At 40.1% G+C, this 27,201-nt stretch overlaps 2 protein-coding genes across 7 annotated transcripts in view; one reads left to right on the top strand and one right to left on the bottom strand.

The window, feature by feature from the left end:
- Window positions 1-1,843: 1,843 nt before the first annotated feature.
- Window positions 1,844-27,201, bottom strand: part of aclyb (ATP citrate lyase b) — a 90,218-nt gene continuing 64,860 nt past the window's right edge. For 2 of the 6 annotated variants that reach the window (XM_079845672.1, XM_079845674.1), the window contains 12 exons: window positions 18,193-18,389; window positions 17,487-17,568; window positions 16,748-16,858; window positions 16,143-16,270; window positions 13,536-13,629; window positions 11,341-11,495; window positions 11,064-11,214; window positions 9,752-9,895; window positions 6,876-6,989; window positions 5,309-5,391; window positions 3,269-3,345; window positions 1,844-2,643 (listed from right to left, as the gene is read on the bottom strand). In XM_079845672.1, the coding sequence (XP_079701798.1) occupies window positions 2,549-2,643; window positions 3,269-3,345; window positions 5,309-5,391; window positions 6,876-6,989; window positions 9,752-9,895; window positions 11,064-11,214; window positions 11,341-11,495; window positions 13,536-13,629; window positions 16,143-16,270; window positions 16,748-16,858; window positions 17,487-17,568; window positions 18,193-18,389 (1,431 nt within the window). In that variant the 3' untranslated portion in view covers window positions 1,844-2,548. Of the gene's footprint in view, window positions 2,644-2,917; window positions 3,346-5,308; window positions 5,392-6,875; window positions 6,990-9,751; window positions 9,896-11,063; window positions 11,215-11,340; window positions 11,496-13,535; window positions 13,630-16,142; window positions 16,271-16,747; window positions 16,859-17,486; window positions 17,569-18,192; window positions 18,390-27,201 lie in introns of those variants that run through there. The other 4 variants (XM_079845671.1, XM_079845673.1, XM_079845675.1 and 1 more) reach the window with 2 other exon arrangements.
- On the top strand, window positions 24,509-26,323 carry LOC307144014 (uncharacterized protein). The gene is made up of 2 exons (XM_079845935.1): window positions 24,509-25,653; window positions 26,204-26,323. The coding sequence occupies exon 1, from the start codon at window positions 24,584-24,586 to the stop codon at window positions 25,385-25,387; it is 804 nt and encodes a 267-aa protein (XP_079702061.1). The 5' UTR covers window positions 24,509-24,583; the 3' UTR covers window positions 25,388-25,653; window positions 26,204-26,323.

Raw genomic sequence — 27,201 nt, 5'->3', positions numbered from 1 at the left:
TTATGTGAAGTGTAGGCTGGCGAAATGGTTACGTGAAAGGACTTTATTATATTAACGTTAACATTTTTGAATATTATGCTGCATTATGAAGTCTCTTATGTTCTTCAAGCCTGCATTTATTTGATAAAAAAACAGCAATATTGTGAAATATATTAAAATAATGGTTTTCTATTTTAAAATAATTTAAAATATAATTTATTTTTTTGATCACAGCTGGATTTTCTGCATAGTGTCACATGATCATTCAGAAATCATTCTAATATGAGGATTTAATGTCAATGATGGAAACTGTGATACTTTTTTCAAGATTGTTGGATTAATAAAAAGTTAAAAAGAACATAATGTAATAATATTTCACAATAATAGGCTACTGTTTTTTCTGTATTTTTGATTAAATAAATTTAGGCTTGATGAGCATAAGGATATATATATATATTGCCCCTTTTTTACATTTGAGCCCCTGCCCCTGAAGAACTCTCTGCACGGCCCTGTTCAATACTAATGTTAGATCTACCAGAAAAAACTGAAAAGCTCTGTATTTTGCTCTATTATATTTATTTGTGCTGTTGCGTATTCGATTTTGTTCTTATTTCTTTAATTTTATTTGACAGTAGTTTTTTCCCCTGAATATAGCACATACAAACTGAACCATGAGTAATTTGAACAGTTACACCCCTAGTAAATATGTAGGCTACATAATACATATATTACAGGCACCCACTAATTATTCCAGAAATATTTCTAGAACGAATAATTCAACAAAGGTAGGCTAACCTCTTTTGCTACATATATTTGATGGTTTGAATGCATATACTCTACATGTTTTACCATTTATGAACTATCATGTATGTGCCCTATATCATCACCATTCATATATGCAACCAATAAATAATTACTAGAGTACAAAATTGTTTACAAAAAATAAATAAAAATGTCATCATGTATCTAGTCACTTAATTTTGGTCTCAAAATGCACCAGGTTTATGCATTTCAATTTAGAATGAACAAAATGTTCTTCCGAGGAGTACACTCCGGAACCCCCTTAGAGGGACCAATGTCTAAACACCACAGTCTCACAAAATCCTGTGGGAAACACTAAAATATATAATATATTTGTAATGTAATATAAATATGAATAAACACTTCTACAGCTTCTCAAGATTAAATTAAAGTTGCTCTACCTTGTTTACAACTATGAATAAAATCTTTCTTGCATTGCATTTACTTTCAGAGACAATAGAGGTTTTTGATTGATCATAATTATTGCATAAATACTTAGTAACATAAAATGGCCTCAAAATACAAAATATTCTTGAACAAAAATGTATTACATGATTTAACTGGAAATAAAGTTCAATTTCAGGTATTCTGTCACATTTGACTGCGAACAAGTGTGACTTCCAAATGAACAATAAATGAGGGTTAAACTGTTAATCTTAACAATTTTGGTCAGCTATCCATTTGTCTTTCAAAATATAGATTTATAATTTTCTTTTTTTAAGTTTTCCTATTTAATAAAAATCCAAAATGTATACAACATATGCCATTTAAAAACAACACTTGAGTGCTAGCAATATATATTTTTTAGCAATCCATAATATTTTAGCTGTATCCACTCACATTCATCAACAAATCCTCTGTAAATACAGAAAGTCGACTCGTCCAATTCCTTGAAAGGCATCAATTTGTTAGTGAAGATGCATTGGCTCTATTAAAATCAGTTAATTAATGCCATTTTAGAAAATTCTGCCATGTTTGTGTTGACTTCATGTCATTATGTTTTGCAATAAACCCGTGACCAGGGTTAAATGCTGCACAAAATATGAACATTATACAACACAAATAACCAATAAAGAACTTTATTCTCAAAAATACCATAATTTTGCAAGTAACAACAACACCATAGAAGCTGATTTAGTTTTACTTTTCCCAAATAGTGATATATGTGCCCTTAGCAGTTTGCTTACTGAAGGTTCAGTGTGAAAAGACTTAAATTTTCTTTAGATCAGTGGGAAGTCATGCATAAACATGCTTCCCCAATATTTTAGACAAATAAAAACACAAATGTGCCATTTCTCTAATCTAATTCCAAAGTGTTTTAAGATCTTATTACAAACCCTGTTGAGACTATAAAACCTTATATATATTTATATATATATATATGCTAACAGAGAGTATGCAGTAGAATTTTCGCTGAGGTGTGGTGTCTTTATTCAAACTATTAGAACTCACGGCCTCAAGACCCATAAATGACACAACATTTGTTAATTTTAACCAGAGCAAAGGAAGGTTCATGGTAGTGTTAATAATGTCAGATGGCCAATGACATTGTGCCATAAAAATTTAAGAGGTTTGCTTTAGAAGCAGCTATTTTATAAATTAAATTAAGAATTCTCATGCTTTGCAAAAAAAGTGACCTACACTCAGTATTTTGCTAGTCTATCTCTTTGGTTTTGAATGAATAATTTACCCCCTCCCTTTTCCACTTTGGTAAGGTAATAAAATAGACATGTTTCCACAATATCCAAAATACTAATTGGTTCCAGGTTTACATTGACATGTGCTCGGGAAGTACATAGGAGATATCATCCCACGGGTGGCGGTAGAGACCCTGCTTCAGACGTTTCTGGTCCAGATAGTGACCTGTGGGATTGACAGTGAAAACAAATATGAAAAAAAAACATAAAAATGTCAAACGAAAACAATAAACAAAACTTGTTTTACATACCCGGACCCACACAAATGATATACACTCTCCCAAGGCTGCAATATTCACACAAATATGTTTGTCTTTTGGTGTCCAAAACAAAATTAAAATAACTCACCGCTGTTCACGTCCTCAGACTCATACTTTTAGTACTTATAGTATTTAGTGGGATATTAGATGTAATCAACCATGTGCTAGCGACATTCAACTGTATTGTATGTAATTCGTTTATTGTTTAGATTATTCTTGCTTTATTAATACATGAACAACAGTTAATTATAGACATTATTGAACAGAAATTTTATGACATAACTACTTAACTACTTTTTACAGCTGAAGCCACATAAGTGTTTTTGCATGATGTTGCAGTGGTCAAGTGGTACAAGTCAGAGCTCTCAGAAAATTCAGTTTACAAGTTGTAATTACTTGTTCTACGAGGACGTGAGTGTCAGAATCTCATAATTACGGTAATTCCAACATGGTGTGAAAGCACCTTCTTAAATTTTAGATCTGGGTGGGAATGTAAGTGTCTGAACAGTGAAGGGTGATTCAGTGGTTTACCGATGAAACCAATGCTGCGTCCCAGAACGAAGATTCCATTGAGAGTACCGATCTCAATGAACTCATCTGCCTCATCCCTGCAACACATAATCAGCTCTCATAAACATACTCAATTTAAATACATGATCTGTACAATGAAATTCAATAAATGTCAATTAACTACAACCCCATTTCCAATAAAGTTGGGGCATTTTGTAAAATACAATAAAATCAAGAATCTGTGAATTGTTCATTCTTTTTAACCTTTATCTAACTAAAAGTACAAAAGTACAATGATTTTCAATGTTTTCACTGGCCAACTTAAATATAAACATTGTGATTTTGATGGCTGCAACACACTCCAAAATAGTTAGGACAGAGGCATGTTTACCAGTCACATCACCTTTCCTTTTAACTCTTTCCCTGCCAGCGTTTCTTTTTTAAAAGTTGCCAGTTACCGCCAGGGTTTTTGATAATTTTCACAAAAATGTAATGGCCCATAGAATATTTTGTTGTATGAATATCTGAGCATGCAATATATAATAAGAAAGAGCTTTTAAACAAACAAACAAAAAAAGTTTAATTCTAGCATCATGCATATCCTTTTTATTAACATTTAAATATGGGTAAGTTTAATAAAAAAAAGCAATATTTTGAACAAAAATCACGTTTTTGTCAAACACTACATCCTAATCAGATTCAGAACTGATCAAACACAGATGGAGTAGATCCAACACAAATGGAGTAGATCCAACAACAGAGTCCATCAACACCCCTAATGCTTGCACCGTCCTATAGCTCGTCCTGGGTCGACATTTCATTCAGTAACATTAAGCAGTTTTGATTTGATGTGTAATGTTGATGATCACGTTATTTTACATCTGCTTACATACGATCGATTGTTTTTTTTTTGTGTCTTCCTTGGCTGTGTTTTGATCAGGAGATTAGTGTACTCATTTAGAAGATGCGTAATAGCGCCCCCTAGCATATCTCATTGAAAACACAGAAAATTCTGTGTTTGGCAGGAAAGCGTTTTCTCACAATTAACAGACAATCCCATGTTTGGCGGGGAAAAAGTTAATTACACTTTAAATTGTTTGAGAATTGAGAATGCTAATCGTTGCAGTTTTACAAGTCAAATTCAAGAAAGCTGCTCAACAGTCTGTGGTCATCAAAATCAAAATCCCAATGTTTATATTTAAGTTGGCCCGTGAAAACATTGAAAATCATTGTACTTTTAGTTAGATAAAGGTTAAAATATGCAATTGCAGTTATTTGCAGAATTATCGTCTTTACGTGGGTTGTGCATCGGCACGGCTCCTCAGCGTGGATGAATCTAATGTTTTGCGGAGTATGTGCTGTCTGTCAGTCACTGCACCGGTGTGAATACTGTACTTCAGAATCACAGATTCTACGTCTTGGAGTAAGACCAAAATAATAACTTAACAATACTAGCCGGACTCCTTTATGTATATAGACGTGACTTAATGATGCAAAGAATGAATGTTAGAATTTCCTGTGGAAAGCAACCAGTACCACTCAAATTATAACACATTATTACAAGCTTACCGTTGTGAATGGGGCTAAGGTAAGGAGATAGTTTTGACCACTGGCTGGTTATGTACTTGCTCAAAAATTGATTTTGGATAATGTTTAACCAAAAAAAGTTACAGACTACAGCTTTAAGAAGATTTTCGTGAATTCAGCCACTGGACTGCAGGCAGGCCAGTCAAGCACATCCCTTCTATGGTGTAGCGTGTCTACGAAACCACTCTGTTTTAGCATGTGCAGAAAGAGGCCTGGCATTGTCTTGCTTCCCAGGAAAGATGTCATCTTGATGCCATTAAATGTCTCTGTACAATCCCAATATACACCCCCACATCAATGGTACCTTCACACATATGCAAGTCACCCATACCATTTGTACTGATGCACCCCCATACAATGACAGATGTTTGCTTTTGCACCTGTGGCTGATGAAAGTCTAGATGTTCCCTTTCCTTTTTAGGGAATGGAGTCCAATCCATAATACATTTAAATACAATACTCTTCTTGACTTACCGCGTGAATCCACCACATGTTCTTAGTAGGTCGACAAAAGCCACACCAATAAAGCCATCAACGTTTAGAATAAGGTTGGGTTTCTGCAAAAGACATTTTAATATCAGCATCATGAGGAGAAATAGTATACAAAATATACAGGTGCTGGTCATATAATTAGAATATCATCAAAAAGTTGATTTATTTCACTAATTTTATTCAAAAAGTGAAACTTGTATATTATATTCATTCATTACACACAGACTGATATATTTCAAATGTTTATTTCTTTTAATTTTGATGATTATAACTGACAACTAAGGAAAATCCCCAAAACAGTATCTCAGAAAATTAGAATATTGTGAAAAGGTTCAACATTGGCACCTGGTGCCACACTCTAATTAGCTAATTAACTCAAAACACCTGCAAAGGCCTTTAAATGGTCTCTTAGTCTAGTTCTGTAGGCTACACAATCATGGGGAAGACTGCTGACTTGACAGTTGTCCAAAAGACGACCACTGACACCTTGCACAAGGAGGGCAAGACACAAAAGGTCATTGCAAAAGAGGCTGGCTGTTCACAGAGCTCTGTGTCCAAGCATATTAATAGAGAGGCGAAGGGAAGGAAATGATGTGGTAGAAAAAAGTTTACAAGCAATAGGGATAACCACACCTGTAGAGGACTGTGAAACAAAACCCATTCAAAAATGTCGGGGAGATTCACAAAGAGTGGACTGCAGCTGGAGTCAGTGCTTCAAGAACCACTACGCACAGACGTATGCAAGACATGGGTTTCAGCTGTCGCATTCCTTGTGTCAAGCCACTCTTGAAAAACAGACAGCGTCAGAAGCGTCTCGCCTGGGCTAAAGACAAAAAGGACTGGACTGCTGCTAAGTGGTCCAAAGTTATGTTCTCTGATGAAAGTAAATTTTGCACTTCCTTTGGAAATCAGGGTCCCAGAGTCTGGAGGAAGAGAGGAGAGGCACACAATCCACTTTTTTGAGGTCCAGTGTTAAGTTTCCACAGTCAGTGATGGTTTGGGGTGCCATGTCATCTGCTGGTGTTGGTCCACTGTGTTTTCTGAGGTCCAAGGTCTTGTGAAGAGGAAGATGCGATATGCCAGACCCAACAATGCAGAAGAGCTGAAGGCCAATATCAGAGCAACCTGGGCTCTCATAACACCTAAGCAGTGCCACAGACTGATTGACTCCATGCCACGCCGCATTTCTGCAGTAATTCAGGCAAAAGGAGCCCCAACTAAGTATTGAGTGCTGTACATGCTCATACTTTTCATGTTCATACTTTTCAGTTGGCCAAGATTTCTAAAAACCCTTTCTTTGCATTGGTCTTAAGTAATATTCTAATTTTCTGAGATACTGAATTTGGGATTTTCCTTAGTTGTCAGTTATAATCATCAAAATTAAAAGAAATACATTTGAAATATATTAGTCTGTGTGTAATGAATGAATATAATATAAAAGTTTCACTTTTTGAATGCAATTAGTGAAATAAATAATTGTTTTGATGATATTCTAATTATATGACCAGCACCTGTACATGCATTAAAATGGCATCAGTAATAATGTCACCTTTGAGGTGGTGATCTTCTCTACATCAAGAGCGTAGTCCAGTAACTGTGTTGATGGGAAATGCTGCTTCACATAGTCCTTCAGGATTTGCACCCTCATATCAGGGTTATTGATCTGTCAGCAAAAAAAAAAAAAACAACATAAATTAACACATACAACATATTAACAGCTGCATGTATGGAAATGAGAATAAGAGCTGCGAGTATTAAACATTTTTTATAATTAAAAACGCTCAATTAATTTCAACTTTTATTATGTCTTTATGTACTTTCTGAAGCTTGAAAATGTTGATTGCTTAGACTTTCAATGGATGGACAAAAATTATGAGAGAATATGACAAACAGCTTTGTGTTCAAAAGATGAATGGAAGTCATTGGTTTGGATTGGAACTACATAAGGGTGAGTAAATGATGACAGGATTTTCAGTTTTGGGTGAACAGACCCATCAAGTTGAGTCACACCACAAGACATTTTAAATCTTGATCCAATCCAGGAAAGGGGTCCCTCTGACAATTTCCCGTTTAGTTTTGTTTTACTTACAGTATTTGTTGACTATGAATATTATTTGGACAAAGGTTTTTCAAATCAGTGAAGCTGATCAGTGAATCAGTTTTTGTTTTCTAAGAAGTAACAATAAAATATTATGACAAATTGTTTGATTTCTTTTCAACAACTTTAATTTGTTACATTTATATAGCGCTTTTCTAGGCACTCAAAGCGCTTTACATAGAAGGGGGGAATCTCCTCATCCACCACCAATGTGCAGCATCCACCTGGATGATGCAACGGCAGCCATATTGCACCAGAACGCTCACCACACACCAGATTATTGGTGGAGAGGAGACAAGTGAAGAAGCCAATCTTATGGGGATGAATAGGAGGCCATGATGGACAGAGGCCAATGGGCAAAATTTGGCCAGGATGCCGGGGTTACATCCCTACTCTTTATCGAAGGACATCCTGGGATTTTTTATGACCACAGAGAGTCAGGACCTCGGTTTAACATCTCATTCGAAGGACGGTGCTCTCTGACAGTATATCAGTATGTCCCCATCACTATACTGGGGTGTTAGGACCCAAACAGACCACAGGGTGAGCACCCCCTGCTGGCCTCACTACCACCTCTACCAGCAGCAACCTAGTTTTCCCAGTTGGTCTCCCATCCAGGTACTGAACAGGCTCAGCCCTGCTAAGCTTCAGTGGGAAACCAGTCTTGGGTTACAGGGTGATATGGCTGCTGGCTGTGTGTCATTAAAGGAACTTTATTCCTTTAATGACATTTTCCCCTTCATTATGATATTGCTCTGACATTTTTTTTTACTCAAGCTGGCCTCATTTGACCCTCTTCTTAGGCTTCAGTTGACATTACGGTAACAGACCCTTAATTGGCTCTTATTTCTCTTGTTTGGATTTGTTGAAGGGACTCACCATCTTCACAAAGTACCTCCATAAATGGAATGGAAGACAGTGTTCCTCACTCTCACAGACATTTTGAATACCTGGTGATGCCTTTTCGGGTTGACCAACAGTCTTCTGACTTAAATTTTGGTGTGTTGCTTACACAAATCTATTGTTTGATTTGAGCTGTAGGAACTACTTTTATGATACATATTTTGGTTTATACACTAAGGGCCAGAGCCTGAATCAACACAATTCCTCTTTTGGGGGAAAAACTACTGTCAGGATTTACAAAATAGACACAGTGAACAATTAGCATTGAAAAGGAGTGAACAGTTATTTTTGTGGCTGACATATGCGCATTGTCACTAGGTCAATCACAGAACTCCCATCTGCTTTTATGGGATTACAGTTTCACACCTATTTGCCCTGTTTAGTAAATTTGGCACTAAAAATGTTCCCAAAAAATCTTCTCAGGTTATGACTGTAACTATGGTTCCCTGAGAAGGTAAACGAGACACTGCCACTGCGTCTGAAACCGAATACTTCTCTACTATATAGTATGTGAAAAACAGTACACCAACAGAGTAGTATGTCTGAATTCATAGTATTCGTAAAACAGAAGGTGAAAAGTCCCCGAATTACCTACTACTTTCGGCAATATTCTGAAGTGCACTTTTTTGTAGATGCTGACAGGCCCAAAAGCATGGAAACAAGTCACAGTGTCTCTTTCCTCTTATCAGGGAACCATGGTAACAGTAATAACCTGAGATGTTCCCTTTTGAACTCAACCCTGTATCTTGGATTGAGGCTATGGGGAACAAATGCCCACTCCGCCATGTTGCTGCCTCACTAGGTGCGAATGTGCACAAGCATAGTGGGCATTGCATACATTGTTTCAACAGAAATGTCAACCCTGGCATCCATAAAAATTTGTATTGGAAAAATAAGGCCAGCTAGAGGTGTCTTAAGACCCACTCCTCTAAGGGAATGAATGTCCCTACTTAAAGACCCGATAGCAGTTGGGGAGGGGAAGCAAACTAAATAGAGGGGATGACAGATAACAAAGAGGGACACCCCACAGGTGAACTTCCTCTACGTATTAGCATTGTCAAACCAGGGCCATTCCAAGGGAAATTATATCCCTACTTAAAGATAGCAGAAGGCAAACCAAGAATTACAGAAAAACACAAAAAGAGTTACAGAACGTATATTCAGGTGCCCCCTTTATTCTCAGGCACGCGTCTGCTAATGGTTTATTGGCGTGTTTACACATGCTTCAGACACCGGCCTCACCAATGCCGTTCCTCATGGCGTCAATCCAAGACGCAGTGTTGAGTTCTACTTCAAAAGTGAACTGAACATTATGTTACATGAAATAATAAATTAAGATTAAGAATGTTTTGTTAAGATTTTTGTTTGACAAAAGTAATCTGGTCTCATGCAGTGTGTTTCTCTCCGTATTTGTGTGTATTTACTGATTTGACTCGATGCCCGATGCCCATAATAAGCATGCCATCTTTCTTCATCTTGTTGACAAACTCCATTGGTAGCAGGCCGCTGTCAAATGCTTTACTGAACTGTTTAGCAGCTGCGTCCAGAGCGCCACCGAATCTATCTCCCTGCAAAACAGGAACAAACAATTCAGTCTCAGCTTATATACAACATATTTTTTTTTTAATTATTATATTTCTCAACTGTTATCATATAAGATAATAATTAAAAATATATAACTAAATGCTTTCTTAATATTTAATGATTTTAATATTACTTATAAATCAACAACCGATATCAGCAAATCAAATATGGCCAGGTTCTCTTTGCTTATATTTCATATGAGGTTACTGAACTCTTGTTCTTGCCAGACTGTAGCAGAACCATTTTAGTTAGTAAAGCAGTAGTTCAATCAGGTCCACTTAAGTCAAAAACACCATAGACAAACTTTTAGTCAACTTTTTATAGGCATATTTTGCAAAATTTACATTTGGCTATATGGCTCTGTTCTAAATTCCCCATCCTTTTAATGAGCTCCATAAAAAAAAGCCAAGACAGGGAACAGCAGCAGCTTCTGGGGACAACCACCCATTTTTTTTAAACTGAGAGGGCAGCGTAAATCCCCCATTGAGAACAGAAAATGCATCTATGACAACAGAGTGACATTGATTAAGTTAAAGGGTTAGTTCACCCAAAAATGAAAATAATGTCATTTATTACTCACCTTAATGCCGTTCCACACCCGTAAGACCTTCGTTAATATTCGGAACACATATACAGTGAATAAGCTAAAGTCCCAAAAAAGTGGAGTGTTCCTTTAAGTAAGGCGCCCTGTATGAGAGTTGCCAATTGAGTGCATAGGAATCGGATCAGTTGATATGGGCGGGGTTGGAATTTTGCCAAACAGCTGATAGTGGAGCTTGACTACGTGGCCTGCCTGAACTAATGCAGAATGCTTGATTTTGCCTCTGGCTTGGCGTGCTCAGTTGGGGACATTAAAATTTTTCAACTAAACATCGAAATAAATCTAATTAATAAAATAAATTAACCATTTAAACTAAATTACTGATCGAATTATTGATCTAAAGCCCACACTGTCACTGTATGATAATTGAAATGAACTGATGACATCAGCGTTTTTTCCAGAATGGCTATATAGCTGAATAAAATTATGCTGCATTATTTTCCTGTTTAACACTGTAAAGCTGCTTTGAAACAATCTACATTGTTAAAAGTGCTATATAAATAAAGTTGACTTGACTTGACTTGATTTGTGTGTACAGTGACTGATCTTACTATTGTCAGAAGTCCAGAGGTCAGACTAGACACCAGGTCTTTACCGGCACGAGCACACACAATGGTGTTATGAGCACCAGATACAGCTGGCCCATGATCCGCAGTCACCATCAAACACATCTCAATGAACTGACATGCGTAACGTGGCAATCTGTCAAAAACACATGTACATTTATGTTTCTAGGTCAACACTTTATGCAAGTAGACAAATACTCAATTAATATATTTCAATATAAATATATATATTTACATCATCAAGGATTTTTACGTAACAAACCTCCTCTGGAACCACAGCAGGCCCAGCACTCCTCCTAGGCCCATTTCCTCTTTGAACACCTCTGTGATGGGCATACCGGCATATATGAGCTCCTGGCCCCTTTCATCACAGATACTAGTCATGAACGATGCAGGTTTTCGAATCAACCCCAGCTCCTAACACACACACATAGACCAACTCAGATACAGCTTGAAAATGAACTAAATATCTACTATGCACTTTAGCAGCCAGCTATTTTTGTGTCCTTAATATTATAATGATTCAAGAGACATGCAAGGTTTCTATCTAAATTTTCCACATTTGTTAAAAGCGCATTTCTAAAAATTCGACCAATGTGAAATAATTATGCACATTATCTTGAGGAAGTCCACCTTTATTGTGTCACAGAACTGTATGACCTCCTTGTTTAGGGGAGAGTTGCTGTTCTGGAACAATTATGGTGTTATTAAATAAAGAACGAGTGAAATAGCTCACACAGTAGCCCCTTTCACACATATACTCTTTACTGGTAAATTACCATTGTGAGATCATGTGTGAACAGGACCTTTTAAAAAATACCAGTAAATCGTTTCTGGCATTTTCCTGGTATGAGAATTTGTAACATTACCAGTAAATAACAGGTATGATGCTAAGTGAACAACCCACCCAGGTGGATGAAGAAAACACTCAGCATTTTAAGGTCATTTCTAATGATTGACATCACAGAGTATACAAGTATTTTGGTACTGATTTGTGAATGGTATCTTACCGGTAAGGAAAGATACCCTAGCAACAGTTAGATATCTTAAGGAACTGTAAGGAATTATTCTGATTTAATTGTATTAATTAAGAAGCAACTGAATAGAGTTGCTGGAAACAGAGAGTATTTTAGTACCGTAATCCCTCATCTGTAAACTGTTAACACAATTAAACAATGAAAACCATTCAATAAGATGATTTTCAACATTTTTTTTTTATCTGGCATGGAACGGATTCTGAATGAGAGTCAGTTCTTGATTCCTATCACAACAACAGCAACACTACAGGGTATTGCACATCATACAGTACATGTCAAAGGTTTTTTTGTTTTTGAAATAAGTATTTTATGCTCACCAAGGCTGCATTTATTTAATAAAAAAACACAGTAAAACAGTAATAATGTGAAACATTGTTACCATTTTAAATAATTGTTTTCTACTTGAAAACTTTTTTTAAAAGATGTTTTTTTTTCTTTGATGGCAAAGATGAATTTTCTGGATCACAGTGTCACATGATCCATCAGAAATCATTCTAATATGCTGATTTGCTGCTCAAGAAACATTTATTATTATTATCATTAATGTTAAAAAATGTTTTTGCTTATTGACATTTTTATGGAAACAAATACTATACCATTCAAACATTTCAAACATTGATAAGATTAAAAAAGAGAGACATTAATACTTTTATTCATCAAGGATGCATTAAATTGATCAAAAGTGACAGTGAAGACATTTATAATGTGACAAAAGTTAATAAATGTAATAAATGCTGTTTTTTGAACTTTCTATTCAACAAAGAATACTGAACAAAGTATCAACACTTCCACAATATTAAGCAGAACAACTGTTATCAACATTGATAATAATAAGAAATGTTACCTGAGCACCAAATTAGCATACTACAATGATTTCTGAGGGATCATGTGACACTGAAGATTGGAGTAATGATGCTGAAAAATCAGCTTTGCCATCACAAAAATAAATGACATTCTAAAATATATTCAAATAGAAAACAGTTCTTTTAATTTGTAATATTACTCTTTTTACTGTATTTTTATTAAATAAACGCAGCCTTGGTGAACATAAAAGATGGTGGTCCAGTGGGTTAAACCATGGAACTCATACGTAGAAGGTTGCTGGTTCAATCCCAGCGGTCACCAGTGTGTCCTTGAGCAAGGCGCTTTACTCCATGTTGCTCCAGGGGGATTGTCCCTGTAATAAGTGCACTAAGTCGCTTTGGATAAAAGCGTCTGCCTAATGCATAAATGAAAATGTAAATAAAATACTTTTTTAAAAAAAAAACAAAAAAAAGTATGTTTCCAAATGTTTAACAGGTACTATCTACATAATACTACAAACAAAAGCAAATCTTACAACTGGTGAGAATTAATAATGACTGATTTCAGTCAAAGAAAATCTTCATGTACAGAAATAAGGCAATAATAGAGGTCTTACTCTTGCCCAGGAGTAATCCATCGGGACGGTAGGAGGAGGAACTTCCTGTGCTGGAACAATGATTCCATTTGTGACAAGGTCATCATACACAAACCTTCCCAACAAAACAGAGAAAATTAACAAAATAGTTGAAGCATTAAAAGGTTAATGACGGTAATAATTAAGGTTGCTGGACTATATTTAACACTATTTAACATTTATCTGACAATAAATCACATACTGTTTACTAGGGGTGGGAAATTTAAATGTTTACTATGATAATCTGATATTTTGTGAGATAAAGATATATAAAAAACTACTGAAAAAATGGTCCTTTTACAACTTCCAACATAACAGTAGACTTCTTACAAATTTGGTAAAGAAAAAAAACAGAACATTGTAAAGAAACTATTTTAATGAAAAAAAAAAAACTGTTTTAATTATTTTTGTTTGCCATTGTTGAAGCGTTTCTCTTTTTAGCAGATGTTGGTTCAATAACCATTCTGAGATTCAGTGAATTCATTCAGTGAAGGATTCATTAGACTGATTTATCAGTAATTTGTTCATGAATCTTTTTGCACTGGGTTTTTGATTTAGCGTGGGTGGAGGAACAACACAATTCAATTCAGACTGTAAACTTGCATTACCAACACATCTATTTATGAGTTCTTATGCTGTGGCACTGTGATAATTCAGGGACAGGGATTAAGATGGTTCAGATCATACCTATCAGACCATTACCATTTTGTCAATTTAAACAGGGAAAAATCTAAGATAATGTCAGTAAATTATGGAGTACCACAAGGATCTGTGTTAAGCCCTCTTCTATTTTCAATATATATGCTGCTATTTAATATAATATTAATAATACTATTATAAGAAAACATGGAATTAGTTTCCATTGTTATGTCAATGATACTCAGTTATACATTTCATCACGACCAGATAAAATCTCTAAATTATTCGGTTGACGGAGCGTTAAAGTAAAAAAATATTGGATGACCTGTAATTTTCTTTGATTAAATTCAGATAAGACTGAGACTGACCAATCTACTTATTGGACCAAAAACCTGAATACAATTTATATTTATAAAACAAGAAATGCAAAAATCAAGGGTGTAAAATCCGTGTCTCTGTGCTCTTTGGGTAGGGACAATCAGACTCACAAAAGATATCAAGCCATGCAACTCGGGTTTATGAAAAGTATAGAAAGCCTTTATTTCATAGTGGCTTAAGCATTAAAAACAAGTAGAAAACCTGCACACCAATGCATTACGCTAACAAGCCTTCATTATTTGCATTTAGATTGATGTACTGTAACTTCATCCTGGGTGCTATATTAGACAGCAGCCAGGGCTCAGACTCGCTCTCCCAGTGTAAATCTAGATTATAGACACTTCTCTTTAGCCAAGCATTCACATAATGCATCTTATAACCTTGTACTCCAGTTATATCAGATCAAATGCACATGATTATCTTTGCTTAATGTTATGAATAGCATCTATGCTAATTATTTTTCATTTGCTTTTCTGTTTTATCTCGGGATGACCATCCAGAGGTAACTAGAGTATGTCAGCTCAAGTTTGGATCAAACCTCTTATGAAGACTTTAGATGCCCCAACACTTGTGTAGAGACGACTAACTCCTGACAGGACTTCAGATGACGGAAGAACATTTTTTGTTTTAAAAAGAATTTAAGGATACACAGGAGTACTTTAGCCTGACATCGTCATACTCAGATTCAAACTAATTCAACCCAAGCGCTCTTTGGTGACTTGGATGATTACGTTACTGTTGATCATCTGTCCATTATCGTATAAAGCCCGCCCACCAAGAACATCAACAAATATTTGAGCAAAATGTATATTTTAGTCAGAATTATTGCGCTCCTATTCTATTGTGCTCCGTCTGTTTTGGTGCATGCTTGCGGTGGCACTCGTTCACGGAAGTTTGTGCTTGAGAGGGCCTCGTCCAGTCGTGACAGCAAAATGGAAATATTTGCTTGGCTTTCTAACATTTACAGATGGAGAATAAGTCTGTGAAATGTAAGTTATGCACTGAGGAAATTACTGTATGTCACTTCAGCTTAAAAATTGTTAATGAGAGTTATGTTTGTTCCCCCCAATTGCTGCACAAGTTAAGGTTACGCATGATGACAAAAGCATGTTAGTGCTAGCCCTCCCGGAACCCATAGAGATTGCATTGCAGTGCCTGCATTTAGAAAAAAAATGTCTGAGTGAGTGAAATTGCCCAAGAAGGGGCGGTACTCCACAGAACGTGACTTGACGCTGATTGGACTATATATCCAGAGGCAGAACCGTTTAAAATAGTGACATCTAGTGTAACTCTGTGTTAAATGTGATTGAAAAATCCATCCCTTTCGCACTTTGGTGGTGCGTTGCTCTATCGCCCGAATGAAGAAACTGCCCCTGGTTAGCTAACTGCGTGATTTGTATATGTACTTGGACACAGTCACCTCTGATAACAGATCCCTCTGAATTGTAATGTAGACATGCATTTTCTGTAAAGCTGCTTTGAAACTATATATATTGTGAAAAACGCTATACAAATAAATGTGAATTGAATGGAATGTGAATATTTTTGCAAATGCTTCCTTCTGTTACTCACTTGATGATATCCCCCAATTCATCAAAGCTGTTGGGCACAAATGCACCTGCTTCTCGCAGTGCTTGATTTTTGGCCACAGCGGTCTCTGACACTTGATTTGCACATGCTCCTGCATGGCCAAACTGCACCTAAAACATTTAATTTAATACAATACTGTGTTAACAGTTAATATGATTAACCTGTACTACCTTGGTTAGGTAATCACACATTTAATGTCTCATTGCAGCAATGCAACACTATATGTTGCCCTTTTTGATGCAAGTCAACGAAGCACACAAGACTGTAATCTACTAAGGGCCAATCCCATTTCTAACCCTTACCCCTTCCATTTCCCCTACCTCTTTGTTTTGCATGTTCAGGTAGGGGTGTCTCGATTCTCTTTTGGCTGGAGTGGTAGGGGTAAGAGGAAGGGCCAGATAGCCCTTCAAGCAGTCGCTATTTACATCACTTATCGTCTGTAAACTCTTGCATTACCAAGGCAACAACTGACTCGTTTGTATTACATTGCAAAGAGCTCTGTTATTGCAGTACCACAGTAGAAAACGAAACCATTGAGCCAGGGCCAACATGCAAAAAGTGTCTTTAAAGCCATGTAAAAGCTGTACCTCAGATGAGAACATTGTGGCACACGTTCCAATACACCAACACACGACTGGTTTAGTGATTCTGCTGTCTACAATGCCCTGGCAGATGTTATACTCCTCTGTGCCTCCGATCTAAAAGACAACACACACAATATCATTAGAATTAGAGTGCCTTATAATTCAACTCTTCTATTACTGTCATAAGTTACAGAATATTTGTGATAAAAATATGTAGACAAAGAACAGAGCACCAGTAGCCTGGATGCCAGCCGAACTGAAAACAAAAACTTGTATTTTTAACTGTGGAATTAGCTTGAAACTTACAGTATGTTTTTATTGAAGAGAAACATCTCATATGCATAAATATCAAGGACATTTTTCCATTTCACAACCCCTTTAATAAATTGTAATGACATGTTGAGATGAGTTGAGAAATTATTTGTCAGAGAGTGTAATAATACTCTTATATAACCCCAATGACAAAATATGAACATGCTGTGACTGCATTTCGTGATGTACATGCCCCTGAGACTGGATTATTTAGGGAACTATGGAAAATATATTTGTTCCGGACCAGTGTTATGAGTCTCTTCAATTCCATAGATATTTAGTTCTTAGAACTGGGTTCACACGTTGCTCACTCCATCCAAAACCACTGAGGAGTTTTAGCATTTAATGAACACAAATATATATATATATATTATAAGAATATATGACCTAATCATGATTAGAGGTGTTCAAATCTCTCTCATGATCTCACCTCTCCCAGAATGACAATCATCTTGACACCTGGAGTGTCCTGATATCTGAGCACATGGTCCATGAATGTAGAGCCTGGAAATCTGAAGATGACAGCAAAACAGTAGACATCTTAGTTGCTGATCTGTTTCTATTAGCTCAATTAAAAAATTATTAGTACTTTCTGAATCCTGCTCCCAAAAATGTTCACCCACCAAAAATGAAAATTCTGTCATCATTTAGTCACGCTTGAAGTTGTTCCAAACCTAAATTTCTTTGTTCTGCTGAACACAAAGGAAGATATTTGGAAGAATGTTTGTAACCAAGCAGATCTCAGCAGCCATTGACTACCATAGTATTTTTACCCCCACCATGGTAGTCACAGGCTGCCGAGATCTCCTTGATTACAAACATTCTTCCAAATATCTTCCTTTGTGTTCAGCAGAACAAAGAAATGTATACAGGTTTGGAACAACTTCATGTGTGTCTAAATGATTACAGAATTTTCATTTTTGGGTGAACTATCCCTTTAATTGAGTTTATCACCTTTTCAAAGGTGGGCTCCCTATCTACTGTATGTCCGTCAAACAAAATGATGCATGTCAGCTTGTTTGCTGGTGTACCTGATGATTTTGACATAAATTACTTTAAATGCAGTTTATCTGATTTATCAGATTTGGCTAATTGGGCTGTCAATTCACAAGGACAGGACATGTTCTGTTTGTCACCTGTCTCCTCCAATAGCGACTCCCTCATAAACCCCGTCTGTAGTGTGTGAGATGATGTTGTTGAGTTCATTGGACATCCCTCCTGAGCGGGACACATACGCCACGCTGCCCGGTCTGTACAGCTTTGATGCCAAGATATTGTCAAGCATTCCGCCTGTGTTCCCAATCTTAAAGCAGCCTGGCTTTATACCGCCAACCTTAAACCACACACGTTGAAAAAACACTCATGAAAAAAATTATATTTTGCATTTAAAAAAATGAATGAGCATTTTAGGACCATGAAAGACATGACTACTGTATAAAAGGCTCTGACATTTCAGGGTGCCTTCCCCTTTAAGACTCTTATTCTGTGGTGACGGAAGAGAAATGTGTGGTTAGCGTCAGATATAGCGGGTATGGAAACGAGTTCAAGTTTAACGACATCATTTAGCCTACGTATCTGTGCTGTGCAGCTTCCTTAGTCCCTACTGAACAATCCAGCTTCCAATGTTCATGCGTTGAGTTAATGACGGAAAGTAAGTGACTGCTACTTTGCTGTGTTAATGTTTCTATTGTAGAAATTATTATGCATTATCATGTGCCAGTGTGATGAGTGAGATTTATAGTGATAGAACAATGTTTATGTTGTAAAACACTGTAGGAAATAATAAGTTAACTAGTGTGAGCCTTCTGATATATAAGTTTCATCGTTACGTTTATAATATTGAGTTAAGGGAATTAATATCGTGCTCACGAGACCATGTGCAGACGCTGTTTGAGTAGTAGCCTTGTCTGGCCAGAAGATGTCGCCATTGCTCCTTTTGTAAACCTTTTCTAATACAGTTTAATGTGAACTGGTCAGTGAAATAGGTGAAGCGCTTTATATTTCTCCAAGCAGTAATATTCATGTTTATGTAATTGTAGATTATGTTCTAAGGGGCATATTAATGTTTATTGAGATATTTATGTTAGATGAACCTGATTTGTATTATATGTGTGGATATATTCTTTACGTTGCATAGAAATGTATGTACTGTAACTGTTTAGATGGCAGTACCTAATGGTGATTTATTTGTTTTATTATCAGACTATAATGACAATACTGGATATTGGAATGTTCTGATGAGCACTGCTGAAGTCCAATACAATCTAAAGAAGAAAGAATATCTCCTCGTCTTTATTCCTGTATTCTGACCGATACACCATCCTGTTTATTGCCTGAAACCCTAGATGAACTAGCCCTACTAGATTACCTCTTTTACATTGGTCCTTCGAGCCGGATACAGTATTCAGGATGGAGGCAGATGAAGAGATGTATCCTGATGTGAGACCTAAACGTCAAATACGTCGACCTGTCAGACTTCAGGACTTCGAAGTGGACTATATGGGATATAGTCAAAGAGATCAGTTAAAATGGGATCTGTCATCCCCTGCATTGGATAGGAGGGTGTTCCCCACTCGGGAGGGTCCAGACCAGATGACCCCTTTCCAGACAGCCCACTCTCACTCTGGGGGTTTCCCTGGGAATGCTGCTCACCCTGAGATTTATCAGTTAGTCTCAGACCACGGCCAGAGGAGAGATTTGGATGGGTTTATTCAGCCTGCGCGAACACCCTCATCCCATCAGAGCCCATATCTGGATTCTCGTTTCTCGGAGGAAATTAGAGCTATTCGGGAGGAGAATATTAAGCTGCTCCAAACACAACAGGCCTTCCAGACTGGCATAAAGGAACTCAATGAAGCACGGCATGAGATGAAAGAGCTGTTGGAAGTAGCCCGCTCGCTGAGGGAAAACCTGGCCCAAGTTAATAGTCCAGCCGCAAACTACAGCAACCCCACATCTCCACAGGCCGGTGCTGTGGCCTCAAGAAGTTTCACTGATGCAGCACACTCGAAGAAAATGGAGGATGAGGACTGGCCTGATCCTCCACCCTGGCCTGAACCTGATGAGAACCTGACGGGAGGCATGTGCAATCTCAGGGTCGAAGAACAAGGGCTAGACCGTAACCAGCTCGACCTTTCCCCCGGAGGTAGAGTATGTATGCCTTGTAAGCCTCCACTGCATCCTCAGTACCCCGCTCCTGCTTCTGATAGAGGGATATCATCATACCACTCTAAACGGCCCTCTCAGTTGCTCACACACCCTGCCCCAGCTCATGCACCTGTAATGAAATCGGCACCTGCCCGTGCCTACCATCCCTTAGAGGCCAGATACGGAGCGGTACATGGTATGCCGCCATCTAACCCGTTTATGCAGCCGCTGGGGAATGAACAAGTGTATCGAGGGCCTCAACCCACAATCCCAAGGTTCATTCACCCGGATCCCAGTGAGTTCGCACGGCTTCGCATAGCTTTAGAAAACCTACTCCCATCCACGGCTACAGAACTCTTCAAGTATCAGATACTTGTAGATCATTTAAAGCTGGAGGAAGCCAAGCTGATAGCTGATGCTTATCTAAACTCACCCACCCCTTATAGTGACACTATGTCAGCCCTCCATGACAAATTCGGGCAGCCTCATCAACTTGCCTTAAAGAAGATAGCGAACGTCCTGGAGACTCCCGAGGTGAGGCGAGGTGATACTATGGCATTCCAGAAATTCTCTCTCCAGATACAATCTTTAGTGGGTTTATTGCAGACTCTGGGACCTGAAGGGGAAATCGAACTCAACTGCGGATCACATGTTGCTCGTCTGCTGAGTAAGCTCCCTCCGGAGCAGCGAGCTGATTTCCGTCGACATCAGTTCAAGCAGTTAGGGGCGACCCACACTTTACATGATTTGTCAGAATGGCTCCGCTATGAATCATGGTGTCAGGGCTTCGACAGTCAGGCTACTGGACGCAGCATAAAGGAAAGGCAGAACATGAAGACTGATGGTCGTCCTGGTAGACAGACGGTGACTGTCCTTCATGGAGCTGGTGAGTCGGCAGAGACAGCTTCTTCGTATCTTAAAGAGAGTTCAACTAACCGAGGAGCCAAGAGTAAAGCCTACTGTGCCTACTGTGAGAGTACTGAACATTATCTTAGTCAATGCAGTGCTGTCACCAAACTCTCTAGAGACCAGCTTAGGGAATGGATCCGGGTTAACAAACGGTGCTGGCGCTGCGCACGAACTCATCAAGCTGCTCAGTGCACATTGAAGAAACCTTGCAACATCTGTCAGGGAAAGCACCTACTGGCTCTTCACGAGATAAATACAAGAGCAGAGAGGGGCAATAAAGATGTAGCTGCTAAAGAAGAGAGCTGCTTAACTAGCTCTGCGGCTGATTCGCTCTACCTGGACAGACCTGGAGCCGGGAATCGAGTCATGTTGAAGGTCGTCCCGGTGCTTGTACATTATGGAGATCGGACGCTGGACACCTTTGCGATCCTCGATGATGGGTCAGAGAGGACCATGTTGTTGCCAGCAGCAGCTAAGTTTCTTGGCCTAAAGGGCAAACCCGAAGCGCTTCCTTTGCGTACAGTCCGACAGGACATCCAGATCCTCCATGGCCACACAGTGTCTTTCAGCGTCTCACCAGTGGCGAACCCTCACATAAGCTATAAGATCAAGGGGGCCTTCACAGCTGGCCGCCTCAGCCTAGCACAGCATACTTACCCCATTGACCGCCTGAAGAGAAAATACAAATACCTAAGTGGTATTCCCCTACCTGCCTTAAGAGATGCTCAGCCAACACTCCTTGTAGGATCTGATAACCCTCAGCTGATAACACCTGTTGAGCCAGTCAGACTTGGTCCATCAGGTGGCCCAGCCGCAGTCCGCACCCGGCTTGGGTGGACTCTTCAGGGCCCCACCCCATTCATGGGGCGGCCTATCCAACCTGCACAGTGCCTGTATACTTCATATGCGCCATCAATGGATGAGCTTTACAAGCATGTTGAGAGGCTCTGGCAAGTAGACACTGTACCTTACCGACCAGAAAGAGAGGTGACTCGGTCAAAGCAGGATCAACAGGCTGTAGCATTGCTTGAATCTAAGACTGTCCGTACTAATGTGGATGGAATTCTTAGGTACGCCACACCATTGCTGCGACAGGCAAGCATGCCACCATTGCACTCGCCAAAGGAGGCAGTTATGCCCATGTTACGTAGTACTGAGAAGCGACTCTTAAAGGACCCCAGGCTGGCGGATGCATACAGGAAGGAAATGCAGAAGCTCATTGAAGCAGGTGCTGTGAGGGAAATCACTGAGGATACCTCAACCAAAGAAGGATGGTATATCTCACATCATCTCGTCAGCCACAACGGGAAACCCCGCCTGGTCTTTAACTGCTCTCACCAGTACCTTGGGCAGACCCTGAACCAGTACCTGTTACCGGGCCCTACTCTTGGTGCCCCTTTGCTGGGAGTTTTACTGAGATTTCGTGAACACCCCATCGCGGTTAGTGGAGACATCAAGGGGATGTTCCATCAAGTCCGCCTCATCCCTGAAGATTGCCGCCTTCTAAGGTTCCTGTGGCGGGACCTGAAGGTGGAAGAGCCCCCAAGAACATTTGAGTGGCAAGTTTTGCCTTTCGGCGCAACCTGTAGCCCGTGCTGTGCGACATATGCCTTACAGCGCCATGTTGTTGACCACTGCGGGCCTGACGATGACCTGAAATTCTCGGTTGAGAACTGCTTTTATATGGATAATTGCCTGCAGAGCATGGGTACATCGGGTGAGGCCAAACGACTTGTTGATCGACTCAGGGATCTTCTGATATCTGCAGGTTTTGAGTTGCGCCAATGGGCTTGCAACGATCCAAGCGTCCTGCGTCACTTGCCTCAAGAGGCCAGATCGGAAAGCCTGGACCTGTGGCTGGCACAGGATAAGTCCAACCCTCTCGAGTCAACACTTGGTCTCAGCTGGAATTGGGCAACCGACTCCTTGGGCTACAAACATAGGCCTGTGTCCTACGAGGAACCAACCTTGAGGAACATCTACAGAGTTCTAGCTACACAATATGATCCCCTGGGTTATATGTTACCTTTCTCCACCCGAGCAAAGCTCATCATCAGGCAGCTGTGGGATAAGAAGCGAGGATGGGATGACTCAAACTTACCCGCCGACCTCCTGCAGGCCTGGTTCAGCTGGGAGGCTGAACTTGAGTCCTTACCTCTACTTACATTCCCACGTGCATATGTTCCGGCGGACGTTAACCTTGCGGGTGCCACACGTGAGGTGCACATCTTTGCAGACGCCTCTGAGCAAGCATATGGAGCCGTAGCCTACATGAGAACCGAAGACAAGGAAGGACAGGTCCACCTGTCTTTTATCCTTGCTCGTTCACGAGTAGCTCCAAGACGTCTGCATTCTATCCCACGCCTGGAGCTTTGCGGAGCTCTGGTTGCAGCACAGCTGGCTCGCGTTCTCGAGAGGGAACTTACTTTGACAGTGGCTCGAACTGTGATGTGGTCCGACTCCACTACTGTACTGACCTGGCTACACTCTCAGTCTTGTCGATACAAGGTCTTCGTGGGCGCCAGAATAGCTGAGATCCAGGAGTTAACGGAGAAGTGCACTTGGCGCTACGTGGACTCTGCAAATAATCCTGCTGACGATCTGACGAGAGGGAAGACCCTGGAGGCCTTAATAGATCCCAACCGATGGTCTCAAGGACCTCCCTTCCTTCTCCAGAACCCAGCTATTTGGCCAGAAAGACCCAGCACCGAACCATTTGAGGATAAAGCGGAACTCCGGAAGACCACCTTCTGTGGAGTAACGATTACCTCACCAATGTCAATCAGCAGGGATGACAAGCTGTACCGAAACTGGCAGGAGCTCATAGATGCCACTGCTCAAGAAATCCTAGGACAAACCCCTTCTAGTTTCCCACCGAGTGCTGAAGAGTACCAAAAGGCGGAGATGATAGTTCTCCAGCGAGCCCAACAACAGTCTTTCCCAGAGGACTACAAACTCCTTGCAGTAGGGAAGCCTGTCGCACATGGGAGTCGGTTACTCACCTTGGCTCCAGAGTTGGACAAATCCACGGACCTTATAAGAGTAGGAGGTCGGCTGCGACGTTTGGAAGGTCAAGACGACTTGACATTGCACCCTGTGGTTTTGGATGCCTCACACCCCTTTACACGCTTGCTTATCCAAAAGTATGATAGCGACCTGCATCATCCTGGTCCAGAGCGAGTCTTTGCGGAGATGCGGCGGTCATTCTGGATAATCCGTGGGAGGGAGGCAATTCGCAGACACCAGCATTCTTGTGCCGATTGTCAGCGTTGGAGAGCTCAACCCTCCATTCCCCGAATGGCGGACCTTCCCGTTGCTCGTCTCCGATTACACAAACCAGCCTTCCACTCCACTGGCGTGGATTGTTTTGGGCCCATGTTAGTGAAGATAGGCAGACGTCAGGAGAAACGCTGGGGGATAATATTTAAGTGTTTAACAACCAGGGCGGTACACTTGGATCTCCTCAGAAATATGGATGCGGATGCTTATTTGATGGCCCTGAGACGGTTCATCGCCAGAAGGGGGACACCTGCAGAGTTGTTGTCAGATCAGGGAACCAATTTTAAAGGAGGAGAACGGGAAATAAGAGAGGCTTTTGCCAGTATGGAGCCAACCTTGCAGAAACAACTCGCGCGACAGAGGATTAAGTTCCAGTTCAACCCTCCCGCAGCTCCACACTTCGGTGGAGTGTGGGAAAGAGAGGTCCGCTCTGTCAAGTCTGCACTTTACACCTGTGTGGGGGCCCAACCTGTTCATGAGGACGTCCTGCTCACCGTTCTCCTGGAAGTTGAGGCAATTCTCAATTCCAAACCATTGGGTTACGTATCTGCCGACATCGCGGATATCGACCCCGTGACACCCAATAGTCTGCTTATGGGGCGGCCTGATGGATCTCTTCCCCAAGTGGTTTATCCTGAGACGGAGCTCCTGAGCCGTAGACGCTGGAGGCATTCACAGGTTCTCGCTGATCAGTTCTGGTCCAGATTCATCAGGGAATATCTCCCTGGGCTGCAAACTAGACAGAAATGGCACTCCTCTTCCCCTGAACTACTGGAAAAGGCTGTTGTCATGCTGGTGGACCCGCAGCTACCTCGAGCCTTGTGGCCCATTGGGCATGTAATCAAGAGTCACCGCAGCGACGATGGACGCATTAGATCTGCCGATGTGGACATCAAAGGACATGTGTACACCCGACCGGTAGCTCGGTTGGTGATGTTGCCAGCTCTCCCGTCGGGGATGGACGATGCCTCTGTGAGCCCCTCACAGCCTGACTGATAAGCCTTTTAAAGGGAGCAAATGTGCTTGCACATTTGGGGGCGGCTGTATAAAAGGCTCTGACATTTCAGGGTGCCTTCCCCTTTAAGACTCTTATTCTGTGGTGACGGAAGAGAAATGTGTGGTTAGCGTCAGATATAGCGGGTATGGAAACGAGTTCAAGTTTAACGACATCATTTAGCCTACGTATCTGTGCTGTGCAGCTTCCTTAGTCCCTACTGAACAATCCAGCTTCCAATGTTCATGCGTTGAGTTAATGACGGAAAGTAAGTGACTGCTACTTTGCTGTGTTAATGTTTCTATTGTAGAAATTATTATGCATTATCATGTGCCAGCGTGATGAGTGAGATTTATAGTGATAGAACAATGTTTATGTTGTAAAACACTGTAGGAAATAATAAGTTAACTAGTGTGAGCCTTCTGATATATAAGTTTCATCGTTACGTTTATAATATTGAGTTAAGGGAATTAATATCGTGCTCACGAGACCATGTGCAGACGCTGTTTGAGTAGTAGCCTTGTCTGGCCAGAAGATGTCGCCATTGCTCCTTTTGTAAACCTTTTCTAATACAGTTTAATGTGAACTGGTCAGTGAAATAGGTGAAGCGCTTTATATTTCTCCAAGCAGTAATATTCATGTTTATGTAATTGTAGATTATGTTCTAAGGGGCATATTAATGTTTATTGAGATATTTATGTTAGATGAACCTGATTTGTATTATATGTGTGGATATATTCTTTACGTTGCATAGAAATGTATGTACTGTAACTGTTTAGATGGCAGTACCTAATGGTGATTTATTGTTTTATTATCAGACTATAATGACAATACTGGATATTGGAATGTTCTGATGAGCACTGCTGAAGTCCAATACAATCTAAAGAAGAAAGAATATCTCCTCGTCTTTATTCCTGTATTCTGACCGATACACCATCCTGTTTATTGCCTGAAACCCTAGATGAACTAGCCCTACTAGATTACCTCTTTTACAACTACACTTCCATGGATGTTTGTATGGACTTTTGAGTTTGTTTGTTATTCTCATTATTATCATTGGTGATCTGTCTGTTACTGCAAAATGCAGGTGAAGATGTGCAATGCGACCAGTTTTCACAAAATCAACTATTCTGAGTATTGTCTGATCAACTAGTTGGGTTTATGTCACGATTCACCAATGAGAGTGCCCCTGAGTACCAGCAGAGGGCACTCCACCCCGGACTGTTATTCCATCAAAGACTACATTACCCATAATACTTTGCACGGCCTCATCATCACTGATTGTTTACACCTGTCTCACATTTTCCTCATTACCTCTGCATATGGCCCTGTCCCAAATGGCACCCTAAACCCTCACGGTCTTCCTCTGAGTCCGCACTTTCACGACGTAATGCTGCTTTGACTGCCGGGAAGAAGTCTGCTGCGTAACCCGCACCAGTGCGGGCTCGGCAGAAGTGCACATCAAGAGCGCATATCGACCTCAAAGGGGGCGCTCGCAAGCACCCTTATTAGACCTAAAATGACAAATGGGACACCCTGCGGTCTCGTGGACTTAACGGACACGCAGCGGCCATTGTAAGTCCACAAGACCGAAAGTGCACATAATGTGTGCCATTTGGGACAGGGCCGAAATCTAGCCCAGGGTTGTCCAAAGTCGGTCCTGGTGGGCCACTGTCCTACAGAGTTTAGCTCTTACTTGCCTCAACACCTGTCTGGAAGTTTCTAGTATGCCTAATCAGACCTTGATTAGCTGGTTCAGGTGTGTTTAATTGGGGTTTGAGCTAAACTCTGCAGGACAGAGGCCCTCCAGGAGCAG

Source organism: Gobio gobio, assembly GCF_949357685.1.
Source record: "Gobio gobio genome assembly, chromosome: 20".
NCBI classification, from domain to species: Eukaryota; Metazoa; Chordata; class Actinopteri; order Cypriniformes; family Gobionidae; genus Gobio; species Gobio gobio.
Note: the sequence above shows the minus strand (reverse complement) of the source record. Positions and strands in the feature narration are given on the sequence as shown.

What these genes read in the sequence shown, in the direction of transcription:
- LOC307144014 (XM_079845935.1), top strand. Translation starts at nt 24,584, where the DNA reads ATGGATGCGGATGCTTATTTGATGGCCCTGAGACGGTTCATCGCCAGA.